This window comes from Oryx dammah, unplaced genomic scaffold (assembly GCF_014754425.2).
Source record: "Oryx dammah isolate SB20612 unplaced genomic scaffold, SCBI_Odam_1.1 HiC_scaffold_29, whole genome shotgun sequence".
Lineage (NCBI taxonomy): Eukaryota > Metazoa > Chordata > Mammalia > Artiodactyla > Bovidae > Oryx > Oryx dammah.
The window spans coordinates 83,104,199-83,124,650 of record NW_024070213.1 but is presented as its reverse complement, the minus strand read 5'-3'; the positions used below and the strand labels follow the sequence as shown (position 1 = coordinate 83,124,650).

The following is a 20,452-nucleotide window of genomic DNA, read 5'->3' as shown; positions in this document are numbered from 1 at the left end:
TGAAAACAAAATTGGTTAAAATTTTTAAAGGAGCAGTTTATCCTGCAGATTTTTGGCTGTATAGGGTAAGGGGAGTCTACCCAGGCAAACAGGAGGCTTACTCTTTAAATGAGTAATTAAATCAGATTAAACTCTGGCACGAATGAGGGTAGAGGAGACAACAGAGTAAAGAGAAGGAAATTGAAGCAAATGTTGAGGTCTCCACCTCCCTACCCATGATCATTTCCCAAAGCACTTGCAGTCTTGCTTGTTCCCAAAGTGGAAGATAGAAGGTATTGATATCTTCCAGGATATTGTCCTTGCTTTAAAAGACTTGGAGATATTGCCATTTGGAAATTTTTGAATGAAATAGCCAGGTCTCTCTGCTTTATCACCCTACAGTGAAACCCCCTGAAAAGCACTGACCACTTATCCACATTGTCCTCAGTCAGTATCTTAGTGCTCCACAAATAGTCAAGGACCACCAGAGGGTAAGGGAGCCTCCAGGTAATAGAGATGGATACATAGACAAAGAAAAGGAACCTGATGGAACAAACCCAGTGCTGGGAAACAGGGAGTTACTTGAAAATTAATATCCTCAGAGATAAGAGAAGGAATATTTCATTAATGAGGTAAGAAAATACTAAAAAAAGAAAAGTTTTGGGAATTAAGAATATTATGGCTGAAGTTTAAAAAGTTGAATGGAAGTGGAAGATGAGTTGTAAACAAGGAATGAACTACACTGATAGAATTCTAGACTCTGCATATATTTGAAGAGCTTCTAGAGAGGGAAAATAGACCATGTGTAAAAGAATGTTGCCAATAACAGATGAAGCAGTGGAGCACTACCTTGAAAATTCTGGGGGAAATAATTATTATCCTAGAAATTTGATATACAGCCAAACCACCAGTCAAGTGTTAGGGCAAAATAGATACGTTTTAAAATAAGAGCTCAAAAATTCATTCTTAAACATCTTTTCTCATTATACTGGAGGATATGTCTGTGTCACTTAATGAGAAAGTAAACAAAGGAACAATGTGAGACTCAGAAAAATGAGTTCCTAAAAGAAACAGAAAAGGAGGAAAAAAGCAGTAAGAAATGAGTTCTGTCCCAGGAAAAGGGGGAATTGTAAGAGAGGAGAATCCCAGAATGACAGTTGAGCAACAGCTTTTAGAGAGTTACCAGTTCACATTGGAGGAGGGCAGAGGAAAAGTGTTTCCAAGAGAATGAGGCGCAAACCTGATGGAACTGATGTATTTGAATGTATGAAGAGATCTATACTTGTGTTGTAGAGTTAGTTCAATTAATGACTGACAATACAACATAAAGACAAGATGATACCACCCTTATGGCAGAAAGTGAAGAAGAACCAAAGAGCCTCTTGATGAAAGTGAAAGAGGAGAGTGAAAAAGTTGGCTTAAAGCTCAACATTCAGAAAACTAACATCATGGCATCCGGTCCCATCACTTCGTGGCAAATAGATGTAGAAATAGTGGCTGATTGTATTTTTGGGGACTCCAGAATCACTGCAGATGGTGATTGGAGCCATGAAATTGAAAGATGCTTACTCCTTGGAAGGAAAGTTATGACCAACCTAGACAGCATATTCAAAAGCAGAGACATTACTTTGCCAAGAAAGGTCCGCCTAGTCAAGGCTATGGTTTTTCCAGTGGTCATGTATGGATGTGAGAGTTGGGACTATAAAGAAAGCTGAATGGCAAAGAATTGATGCTTTTGAACTGTGGTGTTGGAGAAAACTCTTGAGAGTCCCTTGGACTGCAAGGAGGTCCAACCAGTCCATCCTAAAGGAGATCAGTCCTGGGTGTTCATTGGAAGGACTGATGGTGAAGCTGAAACCATATACCAATACTTTGGCCACCTCATGCGAAGATCTGACTCATTTGAAGAGACCCTGATGTTGGGAAAGATTGAGGGCAGGAGGAGAAGGGGACGACACAGGATGAGATGGTTGGATGGCATCATTGACTCAATGGACATGAGTTTGGGTAAACTCTGGGAGTTGGTGATGGACAGGGAGGCTTGGCGTGTTGCAGTCCATGGGGTTGCGAAAGTCGGACATGACTGAGCGACTGAACTGAACTGAACTGAAAACAAGAAAAAGCCATCGTTAGCCATAGGGAAAGGAAGTAGTTGTACAAAAAAAATAATTGTAATTCAGTACATGGTCTTGCTGAGAATGTTTATATAGTTAGATAATGCAACATTGCTTACATCAACTGTTGATACATCAAAAAAAATATTTGGAGACTTCCCTGGTGACCCAGTGGTTAAGGTTCTGCGCTTCCCCTGCTGGGGTCAGTTCCTTGTGTTGCACAGTGCAGCTAAAAACCATTTGTGGAGGAGCAGAAGTCTATCGTCTGGAGAAAAAACAAATTTTTTTTTAAGGAAAATATCTGAAACCAAAAATAACAAGATAGAGTAGTGTCTATATCTTTCTCAGTTGTGTCCAACTCTTCTGTGACCCTATGGGCTATAGCCCTTAGGCTCTTCTGTCTGTGGAGTTCACTTGGCAAGAATACTGGAGTGGGTAGCCATTCCCTTTTCCCGGTGATCTTCCCGACCCAGGGACTGAACCCTGGTCTCCCTGTTTATTGTCTGAGCCACCAGGAAAGCCCAGAGAAGTATGAACATGTGATGGGTGCTTTGGTGGAGCTGAATTAAGAATGAGAATTGCTGTAATGTTTTTAAAATAAGTCCAGAAGTGCTGTTTGACTTCTTAAAGTACGTATATGCATTACTTTTATAAAAATGAAAAACTGTATCACTGTTGTCCAAAGGATAGATTAGTAAGTGAACATGTGAAATGATCTCTAGGAAACCACAATTTAGACATATCCACAATTGGAACTGCTCATTAATTACCTGTGAATTAGCCAGAAATATGTGAAATAGCTTTGGGACTAGATTTTCATGCTTCGCATTGGCCAGAAAAGTAACAGTTCTTCCCGTAGAGAGCATTTCACCTAGTGGTGGCTTCCCAACAGAGACTTCCAAGTGAAGGAATGCTTTGTAAACTGTATGTCCTCCTTCAGTATTGAGTGAGCAAAACCTGATTGAGAACAACTCAGCATCCTTAGGGCTTAAAAACTACAGTGTACCTACAATGTAGCAAGTGTCCGTCTAGTTAAATGAAATTGTTACTTCTGAGATTGTGGTTGGGTACCTATCACATTTTTATTCCTGGCTTCTTTAATCATTTAAAAAAAATCCGTATCATCTTTTAAATGTATAATAAGGGGTAAGAAGATAAATTCCTGGAACTCCATCAGCACTCCTCTCCCCAGTCAGTTCAGTTCAGTCGCTCAGTCGTGTCCAACTCTTTGCGACCCCATGGACTACACCACGCCCGCTTCCCTGTCCATCACCAACTCCCGGAGTCCACCCAAACCCGTGTCCATTGATTAGGTCGGTGATGCCATCCAACCATCTCATCCTCTATTGTCCCCTTCTCCTGCCCTCAATCTTTCCCAACATCAGGGTCTTTTCAGATGAGTCAGCACTTCGCCTGAGGTGGCCAAAGTATTGGAGTTTCAGCTTTACAAGTCCTTCCAATGAACATCCAGGACTGATCTCCTTTAGGATGGACTGGTTGGACCTCCTTGCAGTCCAAGGAACTCTCAAGAGTCTTCTCCAACACCACAGTTCAAAAACATCAATTCTTTGCCGCTCAGCTTTCTTTATAGTCCAACTCTCACATCCATACATGACCACTGGAAAAACCATAGCCTTGACTAGGCGGACCTTTCTTGGCAAAGTAATGTGTCTCTGCTTTTGAATATGCTGTCTAGGTTGGTCATAACTTTCCTTCCAAGGAGTAAGCATCTTTCAATTTCATGGCTCCAGTCACCATCTGCAGTGATTTTGGAGCCCCCAAAATAAATCTACCACTGTTTCCACTGTTTCTCCATCTATTTGCCATGAAGTGATGGGACTGAATGCCATGATCTTAGTTTTTTCAATGTTTAAGCTAACTTTTTCGCTCTCCTTTTTCACTTTCATCAAGAGGCTAATCGTCTTTGCTTTCTGCCATAAGGGTTGTGTCATCTGCATATCTGAGGTTGTTGATATTTCTCCCAGCAGTCTTGATTCCAGCTTGTGCTTCTTCCAGCCCAGCATTTCTCATGATATACTCAGCATATAAGTTAAATAAGCAGTGACAATATACAGCCTTGACAAGTACTCCTTTTCCTATTTGGAACCAGTCTGTTGTTCCATGTCCAGTTCTAACTGTTGCTTCCTGACCTGCATACAGATTTCTCAAGAGGCAGGTCAGGTGGTCTGGTATTCCCATCTCTTTCAGAATTTTCCACAGTTTATTGTGCTCCACACAGTCAAAGGGTTTGGCATAGTCAATAAAGCAGAAATACATGTTTTTCTGGAATTCCCTTGCTTTTTCGATGATACAGCGGATGTTGGCAATATGAAAATGTCCTCTCCCCAGTATGAAATGTAATTTGTTACAGCTGTTCTGGGTGGGACATGTGTGATAGATGAGTAATAGCATGAAAGCAAACAACTGTTGTATAATAACTTAAAATTTAGTATGCTATTAAGTAGAAAGTAGGCTGTTACCAACTGGACTGACGAAAGAAACCCAAAATACTACGATCTTGCAGTAGCAGGAACTTGGCCTCCCAGTTAGGCTGATGTATTTTGAACAAAGTTAGATTGGCCTTTGTGAGACGAGCTTGGCTGGAGATTGAAAGACCAGTTGTCGTTTGTACTGTAGACTTTACCCAGAGTTCTGAGGAGAGAGCAATGGCAGTACCAGCAGCAGTTTATTGCAGACAAGTGTATTCATAGGTGGAGATGACTAATAAGACATGCTTTATGGTAAAGAAAAACCAAGAGCAGTAATCTTCAACAGTTTTTGTGGTTAGCAGGAGCTATTTGTCCTTTATCTTTGTTAACCTGGAAGAATGTATCCATAGAAATGGACATGTAAAACCAAAAAATAAGTTGTAAGCAATACAACCAAAAACATTGCTATAGCAGAAAGCCGTTTTAATCAAGACTTCTCCTTTTCCTAATTCCATACAATTTGAGGAGGATGGTGAGGGTACTTACTGAGGTTGGTGATTAAATGGTACTTTATGGTTGACAAGGGCTGATGGTTTCAGTTCCCCTGGTCAGCTCCTGCTTGTGGTGAGTTAATAGTACCTGTTTAGGTCATAACTGGAAAGGACATATTAAGTGTATTATTGATATTAAATAATTTGATTTCTTTTATATGCTTAATATTACAAGACACTTTAAGTTTGCACATAGTGCCAGAACATATTGACTAAAGTTTCGATACTTAATGCTCTAAGCATAGCAATTTTACATGCTTCACTAGTTTTCTGTATTGTGGCCTCTTATATTTTCCTTTTGTCTGTGGCTTACCAAGATGAAACTAGCATTTGGAAAAATTATATAAATGCAGGTACTATTACTTTAAAAGTAATTTTTATACATATTTTAACCTTCTCGTCAATATGCCAATATTAGTACTGGTTTAAAACCTTTTAAAATAAAAATTAAGGCAAGATCTTTTTGTGTCTTTGTACAGGAAACTCTAAATACAATGAGATGGGAGGAAAGAAAAATTCAATAATAAAGACAAACAAGGTTTGTTGAAATAAAAAAATATTTTTCTTAGATAACAACTTATGATTGTTTGGTACATAACTCTGGTGCCTCAGGTACATCAAAATATTTAAATGTAACTATGTCCTACCTATTATGGAAGGGTTTTTTTATTTTTTTTTTTTGGTGTTTCACCAACCTCATTTTACTTTTCTAGCCTCGAAGATCAAATCCATATACAAATCAGTGCTTCAGAAAGTTTTTCTCCAATGTCTTTTCTTCTAGTAGTCACACTGGAGAATCTTCTTTTGCCTGTACAGCTTACTGGTTAGTATTTTTTACTTTTAATTGATGCTTTTTTTTATATTTGATGTTTTATTTATTACAGTTAACTTTTGGTAGAAATTTAAACTTGGCCCAACAACGTTATGAAAGCCCATGTTGTTTTTTGTTTTTGTTTCTTTCGGCAAATAAAGAGAACCTTCTTTTGTGATTGTCTATTATTCAGTGACTGCTAGTGGACTTCCTTTTCCTTAATAATAAATTAAGTTGTACACAGATTTTTATATGATAGAGCTGTAGGCTAGTTGTTAAGCTGTTAAATTATGGGGTACCCTTTCAGAGTAGACCCAGTCATTTTTTAATCCATTGTGACTGTATGATAGATGCTGTGTAGATACTTGTGGAATTTGAAGATTAAGTTGAGGTTTAAAAATAACGGACCTGGTTGAATAAACAAGACAGATTATGATTGTGATTTAACTTTAAAGATTGGCAAGGTACCAAAGAAAACAATTACATTTCAGTGCCTTTTAAAAAACTGAACTCTGCCTATTTTGGGTTATAAAAATAACCATGCCTCCTTTATTTTCTTCCTTTGTTTTATGCGTAGTTTCAGATGGCAAACTATTGCACTTACACTTTCGGCTAAAAACTGCTCTTTGCAGCTTCGGTTCATGGGAAAGAAATAGTATTACTTCTTTTTTTCAATAGTAATAATATTAGTCTGAATTGACTTTTTAAAAGTGGCCACAAGTTAGATTAGTTCCATTTTTATTTGTAATATAAAAATTTAAGTTACTTTAGGAATGGGTCCATTTTGAAAAGTGTTTAGATAGAAAAAGTTTCTTTCTTTTTTTTTAATGTGACTTATAATGCTGGATATGAAAATTTCTGTTGTTTATGATATAACCCAATTGTTATTCTGGACTTAAAATTTTGGAATTCTGATGAGGATCTAAAATTTATCTTTTAGTACAGAATTTATAGAAGTCAATGAGATCAGTGCTTTGATTAGGCAGAAGAGACAGGAACTGGAATTATCATGGTTTCCTGATACATTACCTGGAATTGGAAGGTAAAAAAAATTGTTTACTAAAATGTTTAAATGCTAATGTGTGGATAAGATAATATCTTATATACAGAGATATTCAATAGTTACGTTTCTAAGAAAGTTTTGTTTAATTAAACCTTGGTGTTTCTGATGCCTAATGAAAGGTCTCTATTTAAGGAACCCCTTGAAAAATAAAGAATATTGTATTTATTTGTTTAATAAATGTAAAAATTTGATTTCTTTAACGGGGAGAACACCTACGTGATAAGGTTCGTTATTAGTATTAGCGTTCAGATCTTTCATCCTTCTGTTATCTTTTCCTCCATTCCAGTCTTCCCTATGTGCTGTTGGCTGAAGCATTGCTTTTGTCACGACACTTCCGTCTCCGAAATGTTATTCTAAACAACTGCTTGATCAAGTCCCTACTTTGCCCTGACATTCATGACTCTCTATATAGCCTAGCCTTTTCTCTCATAGTGTAAGCCCTGAAACTATTAGCACATTGCTAGCTAGGTACATGATATGTACTTAAATCTAGCACCTGTGTAAAGATTAAGTTCCTTGCTAGAGTTTTATATTCATTCCTATAACTATAACTTTTATATGTCACTGTAATGGAATTCTGCATAGGGCCTTCGTCCTCTAGGAGTAACAGTGGAATATAAATAAGTAAAATTAGACAAAGTCCAGATCTGTAAAATATGAAAATTTCCCTTAGAGCTGTATATTTTTGTGTATGTGCAAATTGCACATTGTTTTTCAAGCTTCTTTTGTCCTCCAGAATCTCACCTTAGACTGGATGAAATAGTCTTTTGTTAGGAGACCTGACTGAACAAATATGAGTCAAGAGTAGGAAGATTGAATTTGGTGTGACTGCAGTAACTGGGGTCTTAGCATGTCCATAGGGATCCTGGGAACTTTGAAGAGCCATCATCCTCAGATTGAGGAATTTTAGCATATAACATAGCAATAGAAATCAGTTGCAGTACTTTTTTCCTTTTTAAGAATGTATTTTGATATTTTTTGCCTTGATATATGCCATAAAAATATAAAGAAATCTCACAAAAAATTCAAGTGATAGCTTTCCTTTCAGTTTTTGTTACGTTTTTATTTATTTATGGACTGACTCCCCTTTTACCTTGCTAATTTCTTTAAAACTTAATCTGATTAACTCAACTAAATTATCTTTTTGGTTGCCTGGAAATAGGATGGGGAACAAGGGTCAGGAAGATGCTTTCTGGGATGGTGGAAGTGTTCTATTTCTTATTTGGGGTAGTGGTTATACAGGTATGTGGATGCATTGGTCAGAAGTCATCACACTATGCACTAAAAATCTGTACATTTCATTTGTGTATTTTATTTATCTACATTTTATTATCCAGGTTGGTTATTTTTAACGTAGTGAAAAAAAGTTACAATTCTTGACAAAATAATTGCATTAAGTTATTTAAATGAGAGTCAACTACTATGTATTAAGTTGCCCTGGATAATACTTTGCTATTAATTTATTGAAAAAGCATCTTTTAGAAGGTTTTTTATATTTTTATTTTTTGTAGTCAGTTGGTAGCCATCTTGATTACTATGAGTAACCTTAAATTTACATTTTTAGCTGTTTGGCAGAAAATAATTTAAGCACCTATATTTTAAAATAGCTAGCTTATTTGGAAAATTAATACTTTTAAATTGCTGGTTTTATTATTTAAACAAAAATGTCTTTGTTTTAAATTTTCAGAATTAGTTTTATACCCTGGAATATTGAAATAGAAGTCCTTCCTCTCGTCTCTTCTGTGTTGCCAAGAACTATTCTTCCAACAAGTACCATATCTTTAGAAAATTTTGGTAAAGTTTTTGAATTTCTTTCTAGTTAAAAAAAAATTACTAAGCCTCTTTCAATCTCATGAAAAGTATGAGTGTTGATAACTTAGAAATGCTGTAAAACAAGGTATAGATAATGAGTCCTAGATATTTCTATAAATATTTGTACAGTGACTTGACTTTAAAATTGTTGCAACTAGAAAATCCTTTTACATTAAGAAATTACAACTTCATGTCTTTGAGGAACTAATTAGTAATTTCCTTTTTGTTTAAGGGTTCAGTGTTCAAACCACTGAATTTTAGAAGTAATACTTCCTATGAATTGTGAACAAATAGTTCGAGTCTTTACTATTTGTGGATAGCTGTTGTGTCCTGCTTTTGCCTAGGTAATAAGTGATTCATAGAGCAAATGGCAATTAACAGACCAAATATTTTCTTTTGTTTTTTTCACTAGAGAATTGCCCACATGGATTCAAATCTTGGGATAACTCATTTCAGTAGCTTTCAAAAATTGGTATTACTCAGATGTTAGTAACTATGCATTTATTAATAATTTGATTCACAAGTATATTTTGTTTCACCCTGTTATAGATGTCTATTTTATGCTAAAAAAGCTGAAGCCAAATTCTTATCACTTGATGAATCATACACTTATTTTTCTTTTTGTATACTGTTAGGTACTTCTTGCAAAGGCTATGCATTAGCACATACTCAAGAAGGGGAAGAGAAGAAGCAAACTTCTGGTACCTCAAACACCAGAGGATCAAGACGAAAACCTGCAGCAGCAACTCCTACAAGAAGATCTACACGTAACACAAGAGCTGAACCAGTCAGTCAGTCTCAGAGATCCCCAGTATCAAATATTTCTGGGTGTGATGCCCCAGATAACAATAATCCATCTGTAAGTGTTTCCTCTTTAGATGAGTCAGAGAAGCAAACAAGGCAGGCTCCAAAACGGAAGTCTGTAAGAAGAGGAAGAAAACTACCTTTACTGAAAAAGAAACTTCGAAGCTCTGTGCCTCCCCCTGAAAAATCATCTTCCAGTGATTCAGTTGATGAAGAAGTAGCAGAAACTGACATACCACCTGAGTTAGAGAAAGAATACCAATCAGATGTAGAAAGTATTAACACTGTGCAGATAAATGTAGAGAGTGAGTCTGCTAATGGCTTAAGAAGTTGCAGTGAGCCGTTAAAAGAGAGTGAAGAATGTGCCGAGACCCATGATACAGAGGAAAGAGTAGAAACTTTACATTCTGAGTCTGATACCCAAGATCCTCCTGTGTTATTTGGAGGGGAGGAGGAAGTTCAAAAAGTTGAGAATACAGGTATAGAAGCTAATGTTTTATGTCTGGAAAGTGAGATTTCTGTAAGCACTTCCAAAAAAGGAAGTGATCCATTGGAAAATCAAGACCCAATAGCTGAAACTTCAGAATCAGAAATAAAAGCAGATATATGTATAGATCATGCTCCAAATGGTTCTCTTAGATGTTCAGGATCTGAAGTATACCAACCTGCATCAGGCTTAGGTGAGTTACCTGAGAACGCAGAGTCGATAGTTAATGAAGAAAAAGTTATGGAGAGTCCTATAGTAAAAATTATTGATCATAGAGATTCTACAGTAAAAACAGAACAGCTTATTGACAGTCCCAAATTAGAATCTTCTGAGAGTGGAGTTATACAAGCAGTGGACAGAAAATCTATTGAGAGTTCAGAGGTTCATTTGCTTGGGCATATTGAAAATGAAGATGCAGAAATAATTGCAACATGTGATACTTCAGGGAATGAAACTCTCAATAGTATTCAAGACTCTGAAAATAGTTTATTAAAAAAAAGTCCTAACACCAAATTGGGCAAATCTTTAGAAGAAAAGACTGAATCTTTGGTTGAACATCCCAGATCTACAGAATTGCCTAAAACTCATGTTGCACTGATTCAGAAGCATTTTAGTGAGGACAATAATGAAATGATACCTATGGAATGTGATTCATTTTGCAGTGACCGAAATGAATCTGAAATCGAACCATCTGTAAATGCTGATGCTAAACCATCTGTAAATGCTGATGAAAATTCTGTGGAGCACAGTTCCCAAAAGAATATGTCATCCTCTGATCCTGCAAATGAAAAGGTTGAAACTGTATCTCAACCATCTGAAAACCCAGTAGATGTGACAGATAAAGCCAAAAAGCCTCGTACGCGAAGATCTAGATTTCACTCTCCATCTACAACTTGGTCTCCCAACAGAGATACTGCCCGAGAAAAGAAGCGGTCTCAGTCTCCATCTCCCAAAAGAGAAACTGGAAAAGACAGCAGGAAGTCTCGATCACCGTCTCCTAAGAAAGAATCTGTTAGAGGACGGAGAAAATCTCGTTCTCAGTCCCCCAAAAAGGATAGTGCAAGAGAAAGGAGGAGATCTCAGTCGCGGTCTCCAAAAAGAGATAGTGCTAAGGAAGGCAAAAGATCTGAGTCACTCTCCCCAAAAAGAGAGAACAGAAGATCTCAGTCCAGAGTAAAAGATTCCTCCCCAAGAGAAAAATCCAGGTCCCGGAGCAGAGAAAGAGAGAGTGATAGAGATGGGTCGAGGAGAGACCGAGATAGAGAAAGGAGAATGAGAAGGTGGTCTCGATCCAGATCACGGTCGAGGTCATCATCAAGATCTAGAACAAAAAGTAAGGGTTCATCATTTGGTAGAAATGACAGGGACAGTTACTCTCCTCGATGGAAAGAGAGATGGGCAAACGATGGTTGGAGATGTCCACGAGGGAATGATCGATACAGAAAGAGTGACTCAGAGAAACAGAATGAAAATACAAGAAAAGAAAAAAATGACATCAGTCCAGATGCTGATGATTCAAATTCTGCTGACAAACATAGAAATGACTGTCCCACTTGGGTAACAGAAAAAATAAATTCTGGGCCTGATCCGAGGACCAGAAATCCAGAAAAGTTAAAAGATTCTCATTGGGAAGAAAACAGAAATGAGAATTCAGGGAATTCTTGGAATAAAAACTTTAGTTCAGCTTGGATGTCTAACCGTGGTAGAGGTAACCGTGGTAGAGGTAACCATAGAGGTGGTTTTGCCTATACAGATCAAAATGAAAACAGGTGGCAAAACCGAAAACCCCTCTCAGGGAATTCAAACAGTTCAGGGAATGAGACTTTCAAGTTTGTGGAGCAGCAACCCTATAAACGAAAAAGTGAGCAAGAGTTCTCCTTTGATACACCAGCCGACAGGTCGGGGTGGACATCCGCATCGAGCTGGGCTGTGAGAAAGACCCTGCCAGCAGATGTACAGAACTACTACTCGAGACGAGGCAGGAGTTCTTCAGGCCCACAGTCTGGGTGGATGAGACAAGACGACGAGACGGCTGAACAGGGTAACATGCTTATTTACAAACACTTGTATTTGAAGAGAGAGATTATAAATTTAATACCTTATTTGTATGGATTGAAGTGATCTCTGTTTATAGTTTTATGTTAAATTGAACCTCATTTTATGTAATAAACAGTATATTTTTTTCACCCCATGCCTGCCCCCAGCCTTGCCAAAGACCTAAATATTTTATGTATAATTTGCTACAGTAGAGGGATTTGAAATAATTGTATGAAGGATTTAAATTCTATTTCATTTATATCGGATGTGTGCACTTGAATTTTTTTGATCATTGTTTAATAAGTCACTCAGCTAAAAAAGATGTATCGTTCCTTGACTTTTCTTAAGAACACTGAGTTGACTTTTCGCAAGAAAAGAGCTGTTGAAGATTTTAAAAAGTGATTAACTTTCTAAGTAATTAAATTCTATGATTATTTTACTAGTAAGTTTCTTGAGCTACTGATTCTTTGCTAGTGTTGTCCAATGTTATTGTGTGAAGTTATTCTTAAAAATAATTTTGATTGAATATTTATTTCAGTTAGAAAATCATCCTACATTATTTAGGAATGACAGGATTAAACGGAATAATTGGATTGGTTTAGGTTAATTGGTATTTAGTTTTACAGTAACCAGTGGCTCTTTGTTTCTCTAAGGAAATTTGTAACATGAATTTTTTCATAAGTCTTTTTTCTTTTGATAGAGTCTAATCTGAAAGACCAAGCAAACCAACAGGGTGATGGTCCTCAGCTGCCTATAACTATGATGCAGCCACAAGTGAGCGCAGTGCAGCAGCACATGAGTGCGCACCAGCCTGTGAATATGTTTCCATATCCAGTGGGTGTTCCTGCTCCTTTGATGAACATCCAGCGCAGTCCGTTCAGCATTCATCCTCAGCTGCCCTTGCATCTGCACACAGGAGTCCCTCTCATGCAGGTGGCGGCTCCTAGCGGTGTATCTCAGGGACTACCGCCACCACCGCCCCCTCCTCCACCATCCCAGCAAGTCAGCTACATTGCTTCACAGCCAGACGGAAAGCAGTTGCAGGTATGTTTTCAGCCACTCCAGTGTAGTCAGCATTCGCCATGGTAAACATTTAGCTATTAGGGATGGGTGTTCAAGAAAGGGCTTCTTGCTCAATATCCATATACAGTGGCTTTTTTGATTAGACTTAGAAATGGCAACTCACTCCAGTATTCTTGCCTGGAGAATCCCATGGACGGAGGAGCCTGGTGGGCTACAGTCCATGGGGTTGCAAAGAGTCGGACACGACTGAGTGACTTCACTTCACTTCACTTCACGGTAAATCTTTATAACCCCTCTTTCACTGTCCTTCCCCAAACCTCCCAGTTCCAAATAAGAAAATGAATACATGTTATCCAATCTAAGCTACATACATGCTGGTGCTGATATCCAAACAAGTTTTTTGGTAAGTTTAAGAAAACCAAATTATGAGGCAAACTAGAATCATGTGATGGATACTTGAAAAAAGTTCCCTTTTTTATCGGACTTTTGGGGGCTGGGAACTTGTTGTGATTGGATGCTGTGATAAAGCTTGTACTGTCTTGTTCAGACTGACGCCAGATAAAGTTGTTCATTGTGCATTACTGTATGTGTTTCATTTTCATGAATTTATCATGCTAAAAAAAGAAAGAAGTGCCTCTTGGGCATATAGTAGATTGGAATAACAACTTGTAATGGTTGTGTTGCTTTATTATTCCATGTCTATATCTCAGAAATTCTAGATTGCTGGCAGCAGGATACAGTTGGAACAGCCAGAAAGTGGGAATTTGGGATCTTATGTCTTTTTCTGCTATCAACTCATGCAAGTCATTTGACTTCACTGTCTTATTTTCCTCTATCTTTAAAGTGGGGTACCTACCTTAAAGATACTTATAGGAAAGATATTGTCATTAATGCTGCTTTTCTCTCTTGTTGGTTTTAGTGTTACTGTCAGAACATTATAATATGTATATATTTTAAAAGTCATCATGACATTCTATTTAAGAATGTTGCTCATTTTTCTTCACAGTCCTTTAGATAAAAATTACCTGAAATAGACATTTCTCCTAAGTACTTAAGTATTAAATTGCCTTGATTTTTTTCTTTTTTTAATGTCTAATAGGTAACTAAACATCTTTTATTGAGTACAAATAATTCATTAACTGATGATACCTCTTTAAAACAGGGTATTCCTAGTGCTTCTCATGTAAGTAATAACATGAGTACACCAGTCTTGCCTGCTCCGACAGCAGCCCCAGGAAATATGGGAACAGTTCAGGGACCAAGTTCTGGTAATACTGCGTCATCAAGTCACAGCAAAGCTTCTAATGCTGCTGTAAAATTGGCAGAAAGCAAAGTAAGTGTTACAGTGGAAGCCTCCGCAGATAGCTCGAAGACAGACAAGGCAAGTTCAAAGTTGAGAGCAACCTATATAATTCTACGTATGATTATGATAAAATAACAGTTTTCTGTTGTATAAGTGGTAAAGGGAATTTATTGTTGATAGTCTTAAATTCCAATTTAAAGAATTCTGTCTACATGTGTTGGTGCCCATTGAATTACTGGTTGTATTTCTTGTTTATTTTTAGAAATGTTTGATTGTGTTAGTAAATAAATATTTTATATCTATGACACTAATACTGGAACAGTTCCTTGTAATGTAAATGTGCAGTGTTTTCAATTTTATATTTTTAAATAATTTTTTTAAAAGTTTGAGATTGGGCAAGTAATAATTACACATTTTCCTCTTATCAGAAACTGCAAATTCAAGAAAAAGCAGCACAGGAGGTAAAATTGGCCATTAAGCCATTTTATCAAAATAAAGATATCACCAAGGAAGAATATAAAGAGATTGTACGAAAAGCAGTAGATAAAGTAAGTTATAGTTTTAGTGGAGTTATGTACATATTATTTTGAACATCCCTATTTTAATAAAAGAATGCTTAATTAAATCTAATTAAAATAGTAAGAGGTAGCTTCTGCTCATCAGCTTTTTTCCCTTTGGAGAAAATGAAACATACACCTTCTAGGCGATACGAAACATGTAAAAATGTCTGATTATGTCTCTGGGGTATTTGTTTTTCAAAGAACTTTCCCTTTAATCCCTTTAAATATGAAAAAAAAATTCCTTCTTCTTTTTTACAGGTGTGTCATAGTAAGAGTGGAGAAGTAAATTCTACTAAAGTGGCAAATCTGGTTAAAGCCTATGTAGACAAATACAAATATTCACGGAAGGGAAGCCAAAAGAAAACTCTGGAAGAACCTATGTCTGCTGATAAAAACATGTGCTGAAGTGGGAGCGTTAGAAAGGACACTGACGAGATATCTGCAAAGTGCAATTTCAACATGTACCTTTAACTGAGAATCATACATAACTGTGATTGAAACTTGGTTTTGATAAAATTATCTTTTTTAATGTAGGATATAATGTTTTGTTCTAAATAAATATAGTTCTGCACCGCAATATCTATATCTTTCCTCCATCCCTCCCCCCAAATAAAATTCAAGGGAAAGTAAAGGGTTTAAAAGAATATGCATTTTTACTAGGACTGTGTTATACTGTGGATACTGGAAGATGTACAGGTTTTTGAACAATGGAGTGCATAAATTAGAAACTTCAGAGTGCACTGGTTTTGGAAGAGATATATATAATACATTTATTCTGTCAGGCTAAAAATAAAAAATGGTCTTATGATTTTTCTCTCTAATTATAGAAAGATAAATAATGTATTACCATGAAGAATATTTCTAATAAGAGAACATACCAATTGCAGGGTTCTTAATATGTATTTTTAAAGCACACATCTGAATAAATTGCTTAGGTAGAAGATACTATCACGAGTAAAATTCAGTGTTAAAAACTTTAGAACACTGTTCACCTGTTGTGTCACCAAATAAACGTTACGCTGCTTGTTTTTTCTTTTGTGCCTTCTTTTCCCCAGTTGAGATTTGAAGCAGTTTGATTTGCTAGATTTACAGCTTTGGCAGTCTCAGCTCTGTTGAATTTAGAAGACCTGCTTGGAAAAAGTGTTGTAAAAATTATGTTCTTCCGTAATATCTTCTGCTCATCAGAAATGGTAAACTGTTTGTGCCAACTGGAAAATTGCTTTTAAGTCTAAGGCAAAATCATGATATTCGCTTCAGGGGCTTTCACGTTGTTGCTCATCTGTTAATCACTAATGAAATTCTTCTTACACTTGGGCAAATCTCCAAATGCTTTACAGTGAATTAATTGTTAATTTGGTAACCATGTTACACAATTCTAGACATTAAAACCTGTGTTTTGGAAAAAAGGAGAGGAATTAAATATAATGGAGTGTTGGTAAGGCTTTCAAGGGCTAGAGATTGAGGTTTGTTTTTTTTTAAGTACTAGAATATGTTCATTTTTATTAAAAGTAAGTTTAAAATGTTCTAGCCTTATTATTTTATTTGGCATCTTGGAAGAAAAAATGGAGTAACTCCATGATAAACTGTTTCATTCCAGTAACAGTTTTCAACAGATACCAGATAACTGGAAAGCACTTTGGATCAGATGTTAATGGCGTAAAGATAGATATATGCCTCAGTGAGACAGGCTGACCCTTATGCTAGCTAAATAGCGAAAGCAATACTCCAGGACTGTGCTTTTCTGAAGTAAAGATCTTCTCTTTCTCAGTTTTATGTGTATAATACTTTCCTGGTGCTAGCTTTGATAGGCAAGTTTTGAAATGTTGGCCCCAGTACTGATTGTGCTACTTCATAGTCTTTATTTGATTATGAGTATAATCCCAAAAAGTGTTAGAAATATTTCCAAGCAATTTCCGATCTTTATTGTGCATTTCTGGGCGTTTGTAATACGGTATTCTACTGATTTATATATATTTTTAATTAAAGTTTATGTTAAGATTATGATGGGGCAAGAGTTTTGAAAGTATATTTCTTCTAATAAAATATTAAGACAGTGTTTCAATTATCAACACACACCTCCTCATTTGTTTTGGTTTTGGACTCTAAAGTTTTAGAACTTCATGTTTCTAAAAAACAGTTCTTTGAACTTTCGATTTTGGATTAAAGCTAGTTCACATGTAGAAAATTTTGTAGTAAATTGCCTAAGTTGATTAATCACACAACATATTTTTCCTACGTCTTTCAGTGACATTTGGGAGTTGGGTGACAAGTTTAAAATTTGCTTTATACCATTTAGCTTGTGCAAACGTGTTTAAAAGTTTTGAAAAAAATAAATGATGTGGTCAAGAGTTAAAGTCTCATATCTTTGGTAGCAGTACCATGAGTTAATTGAATTCTTAATACACATTTTTTGAATAACAGGTATGTACTCTGGTTGGGGTACTGGTTAGAGTGCACTTGAAATAATATTATTGGACTAGAATCAACTGAAATATTTAAGAATGTATTAGAAAGTGCATGCTTTATGTTAAAAAGAATACATTGCTTTTTAATATTCCCCATTCTTTTATCAGCAATTTAAGTTGCATGTGTACAAACTTTAAAAACATTTTGTGGGGTTGCAGATTTCTCGTTATATATGAAGATTCAGTATTAACTTGATCTTTGAAACCTTGGTCCCTCTAACTTACTAGTCACATTGACTGATGTTTTAGGCGATAGTGATGCCTAGAATTTTGAGACTAAAATTAGTTGTTATTTTAACATTCCAAAAATTTGGGTTGTTTCCCCTCTGATAATGACAGTTTTTCCATTATCTTCCTTTAAATGGCCACAGTATGTACTGCGTAAATGTTCCATCCAAGAGATGTGGCTTCAGAAGCACACTGGTTGTTCCATGGTCCATGAGACATTGTAGTATGAGGATGGAGTGCTGTCTACTGAAACAATACTCTTTAAACAGATATGTAGTATGTAATATTTTCTAATAAATTCTTTTGATAAACACAGTAGTGTCTTTAATGTTTTGTTAAGATTCCTGGGAAATGATGGCTTTTCACCTCATCTTTTCAGGCGGATTGCAGTATTTCTTGAATTTGTACCAAAGTAGCTGGACTAGCAGCATAGTTACATAAATGTCCAGGCTGTAAAGAAAGCTTGAAGTTGGCTCTAAGCACGCATTACATAATCATTGTAGGAAGTTAGAAATGCTTTTATTAAAAAGCAATCTAAAGAGCAGAAAAGTAAGAAAAATAGTCCCTAATCCTACCATTTAAAGGTAACCACTAACACTGATCAAATTGCACATAACTATGTTGTAACATCCTTTTCACTTGATGTATTGAGAATTTTCCATTTTAATATTGTGCAGCGTGGTTTTTAACAGCCATATAGTATCACACAGATACACCATTACTGGAACCAGTCCTCCAATATTGGGTGCTAAGCTGTTTTTACTAAATAATGAAATTAGTAGATATAAGTTGTACTGATACAAATGATGTAAGCCTCCTTATACACAGATCATACCCATTTCAGATTATTTTCTGTGGGGATTGATTCCTAGAAGTTTTTATTTCCCTGTAAAAAATTTTAAGATGTAATTATATACACAAAGTGTAATTTCTTAAGTTACATTTAGTTTAAAATCCATTGTTTTCCTAAGTTGATTGTTCTGTGCAGAGGAATCATCAGGAAGTTATTTTTCCCAAATTCTTCAAAACATAACACTTTTTAAGGCTCTAGGAAAATAGGTTTCACAAATCTTTTCCCCTAGCACATGAATAAGTCTGTAAACTGTTCTGTATTTCTGTGCCCCTTAATAAATTGAAGATATATTCTGATGTCCATATTCTAGGGCTATGTTGTGTTCCTCTGTTGATGGACATCTTAAATTACATTTTGAAGTTTTATTAAAATGTTTTAATGAACACTGGATTATCTCTGAGTCTGTTACAAGGTTACATTGAATTTCAAGATACACATTTTTAACTTGGATACGTGATGCCACGTTGCTCTCTTGAGTGTACTAGGTCATAGTCCCTCCACTGTCTGAGCTTCTTGTTTACTTTTGGTTCCTACTTTGATACTGTGATAGCATGTAAGATTGCTCTTGTTTTTAGGGTCTTAACATTGATTAAACTGCACACCTACTATGTGCCAGGAATTACTGGATTCTTCACATATTACCAGGTTTAATCATACCACAGTTTTCTAAAGGATTAGTACAATAATAGCATATTGAACGTGTGCAGTGACAGGCACCTTGTCAGACATTTGTGTTTTTGTGTCTATAAAACTAATAATTTTTTCTACTGATGAGAAAGTTGAGATGCATAAAGAATTAACTGAGTCACTGAGTTACACAGATACTTAAGAGCCAGGTTCAGACCTAGAACTGATAGGCACCAAAGTCAGTTCTTGACCAAGATGTAAACCAACATCACACGTGGGAGTAGGGAGCACAGACAGGACAGCTGATTTTAAGGGGAGGTGGTGTAAGCAAGTGTGATTAAAAGAGTGATTGCCTTTAAAATCAGGAAAGTGGTCACTGATGTAGGAGAGGGAGGAGGTTGTGACTGAGCTAGGACAGCCCTGGGGAGGAAGGGGACTACCAAGGTCTAATAATTTGGGCGGTAGTTACATAATGCTTTATTCTTTAAGAGCTTGATTATATGTGGTGGTATATTTAACAGTAAAAAGAATTTTCTTTGAAGGCCAGCAGTTTATAGCCATTGTTTAGATTTTCTGATAGATCCACCTTTTTCATCACTTTAGTTCTTTCAGTTGAGTTTCAGTGGGGAAAAGAAGTCCATGAATTCAGGGAGAAAAATATCCCCACTGAAAGAGTAATTATGCATCACAAAGTGTGCTGCTGTTTGGAGCCAGAAATAACAAGAAATGTGGAAGAGTGAACTTACTGTGTGCAACACTTAAACTGTACTTTCCATATTAGATGGTGGCAGCTTTCAGCTCTGTTTTCACTGTTACTATTTTAACAAACCATGCCAATTTACAAAGCACAACTCAGAAAGTTGCCTGTTTCCAGGCAACAGCTCTGCAAGGGTGAATTTGTTTAAAGGGTCAACCTGAAAATTAGGCTAGTGTTATCTTTCACAGTCTAGCTGTAAACGGCATAATATCTAATTCAAGTCAATGAATCCTAAGAAGCAAAGGCTAAAAGGTTTCCTCGGGAGTTTAGGGAAGCTATATTCTATAGTCCAGGGATCCTGGAACTTTCTCAACCAAATGTGGTTCAGCCCATGTGCTTTTATTCTAGACTACACCTTTGTGGAGCCTGTTAGGTTCTCTTTACGTGATGGCCAAACCCTTTCTCTGCTTAGCAACATCTAATTCTCTTTGCTCCTCCCCAGAATTCAACAATTTTTTCCCCATGAGTTTTGTGTGAAAAGCGTTTATAGCTTTTTTCTCTTAATAGTTTAAGCCCAGCACTAGTTAATCTTTAAACTCTCTCTTCCTT

The 20,452-nt window shown here is 36.3% G+C and overlaps 1 protein-coding gene across 3 annotated transcripts in view; it reads left to right on the top strand.

Annotated features, from left to right (window-relative positions):
* Positions 1–17,981, top strand: part of LOC120857922 (protein SCAF11-like) — a 92,677-nt gene extending 74,696 nt beyond the window's left edge. For 2 of the 3 annotated variants that reach the window (XM_040233816.1, XM_040233818.1), the window contains 9 exons: positions 5,553–5,611; positions 5,787–5,896; positions 6,825–6,926; positions 8,635–8,741; positions 9,395–12,091; positions 12,788–13,131; positions 14,273–14,491; positions 14,842–14,961; positions 15,232–17,981. In XM_040233816.1, the coding sequence (XP_040089750.1) occupies positions 5,553–5,611; positions 5,787–5,896; positions 6,825–6,926; positions 8,635–8,741; positions 9,395–12,091; positions 12,788–13,131; positions 14,273–14,491; positions 14,842–14,961; positions 15,232–15,378 (3,905 nt within the window). In that variant the 3' untranslated portion in view covers positions 15,379–17,981. The remainder of the gene's footprint in view (positions 1–5,552; positions 5,612–5,786; positions 5,897–6,824; positions 6,927–8,634; positions 8,742–9,394; positions 12,092–12,787; positions 13,132–14,272; positions 14,492–14,841; positions 14,962–15,231) is intronic. The other variant, XM_040233817.1, reaches the window with a different exon arrangement.
* Positions 17,982–20,452: the final 2,471 nt, after the last annotated feature.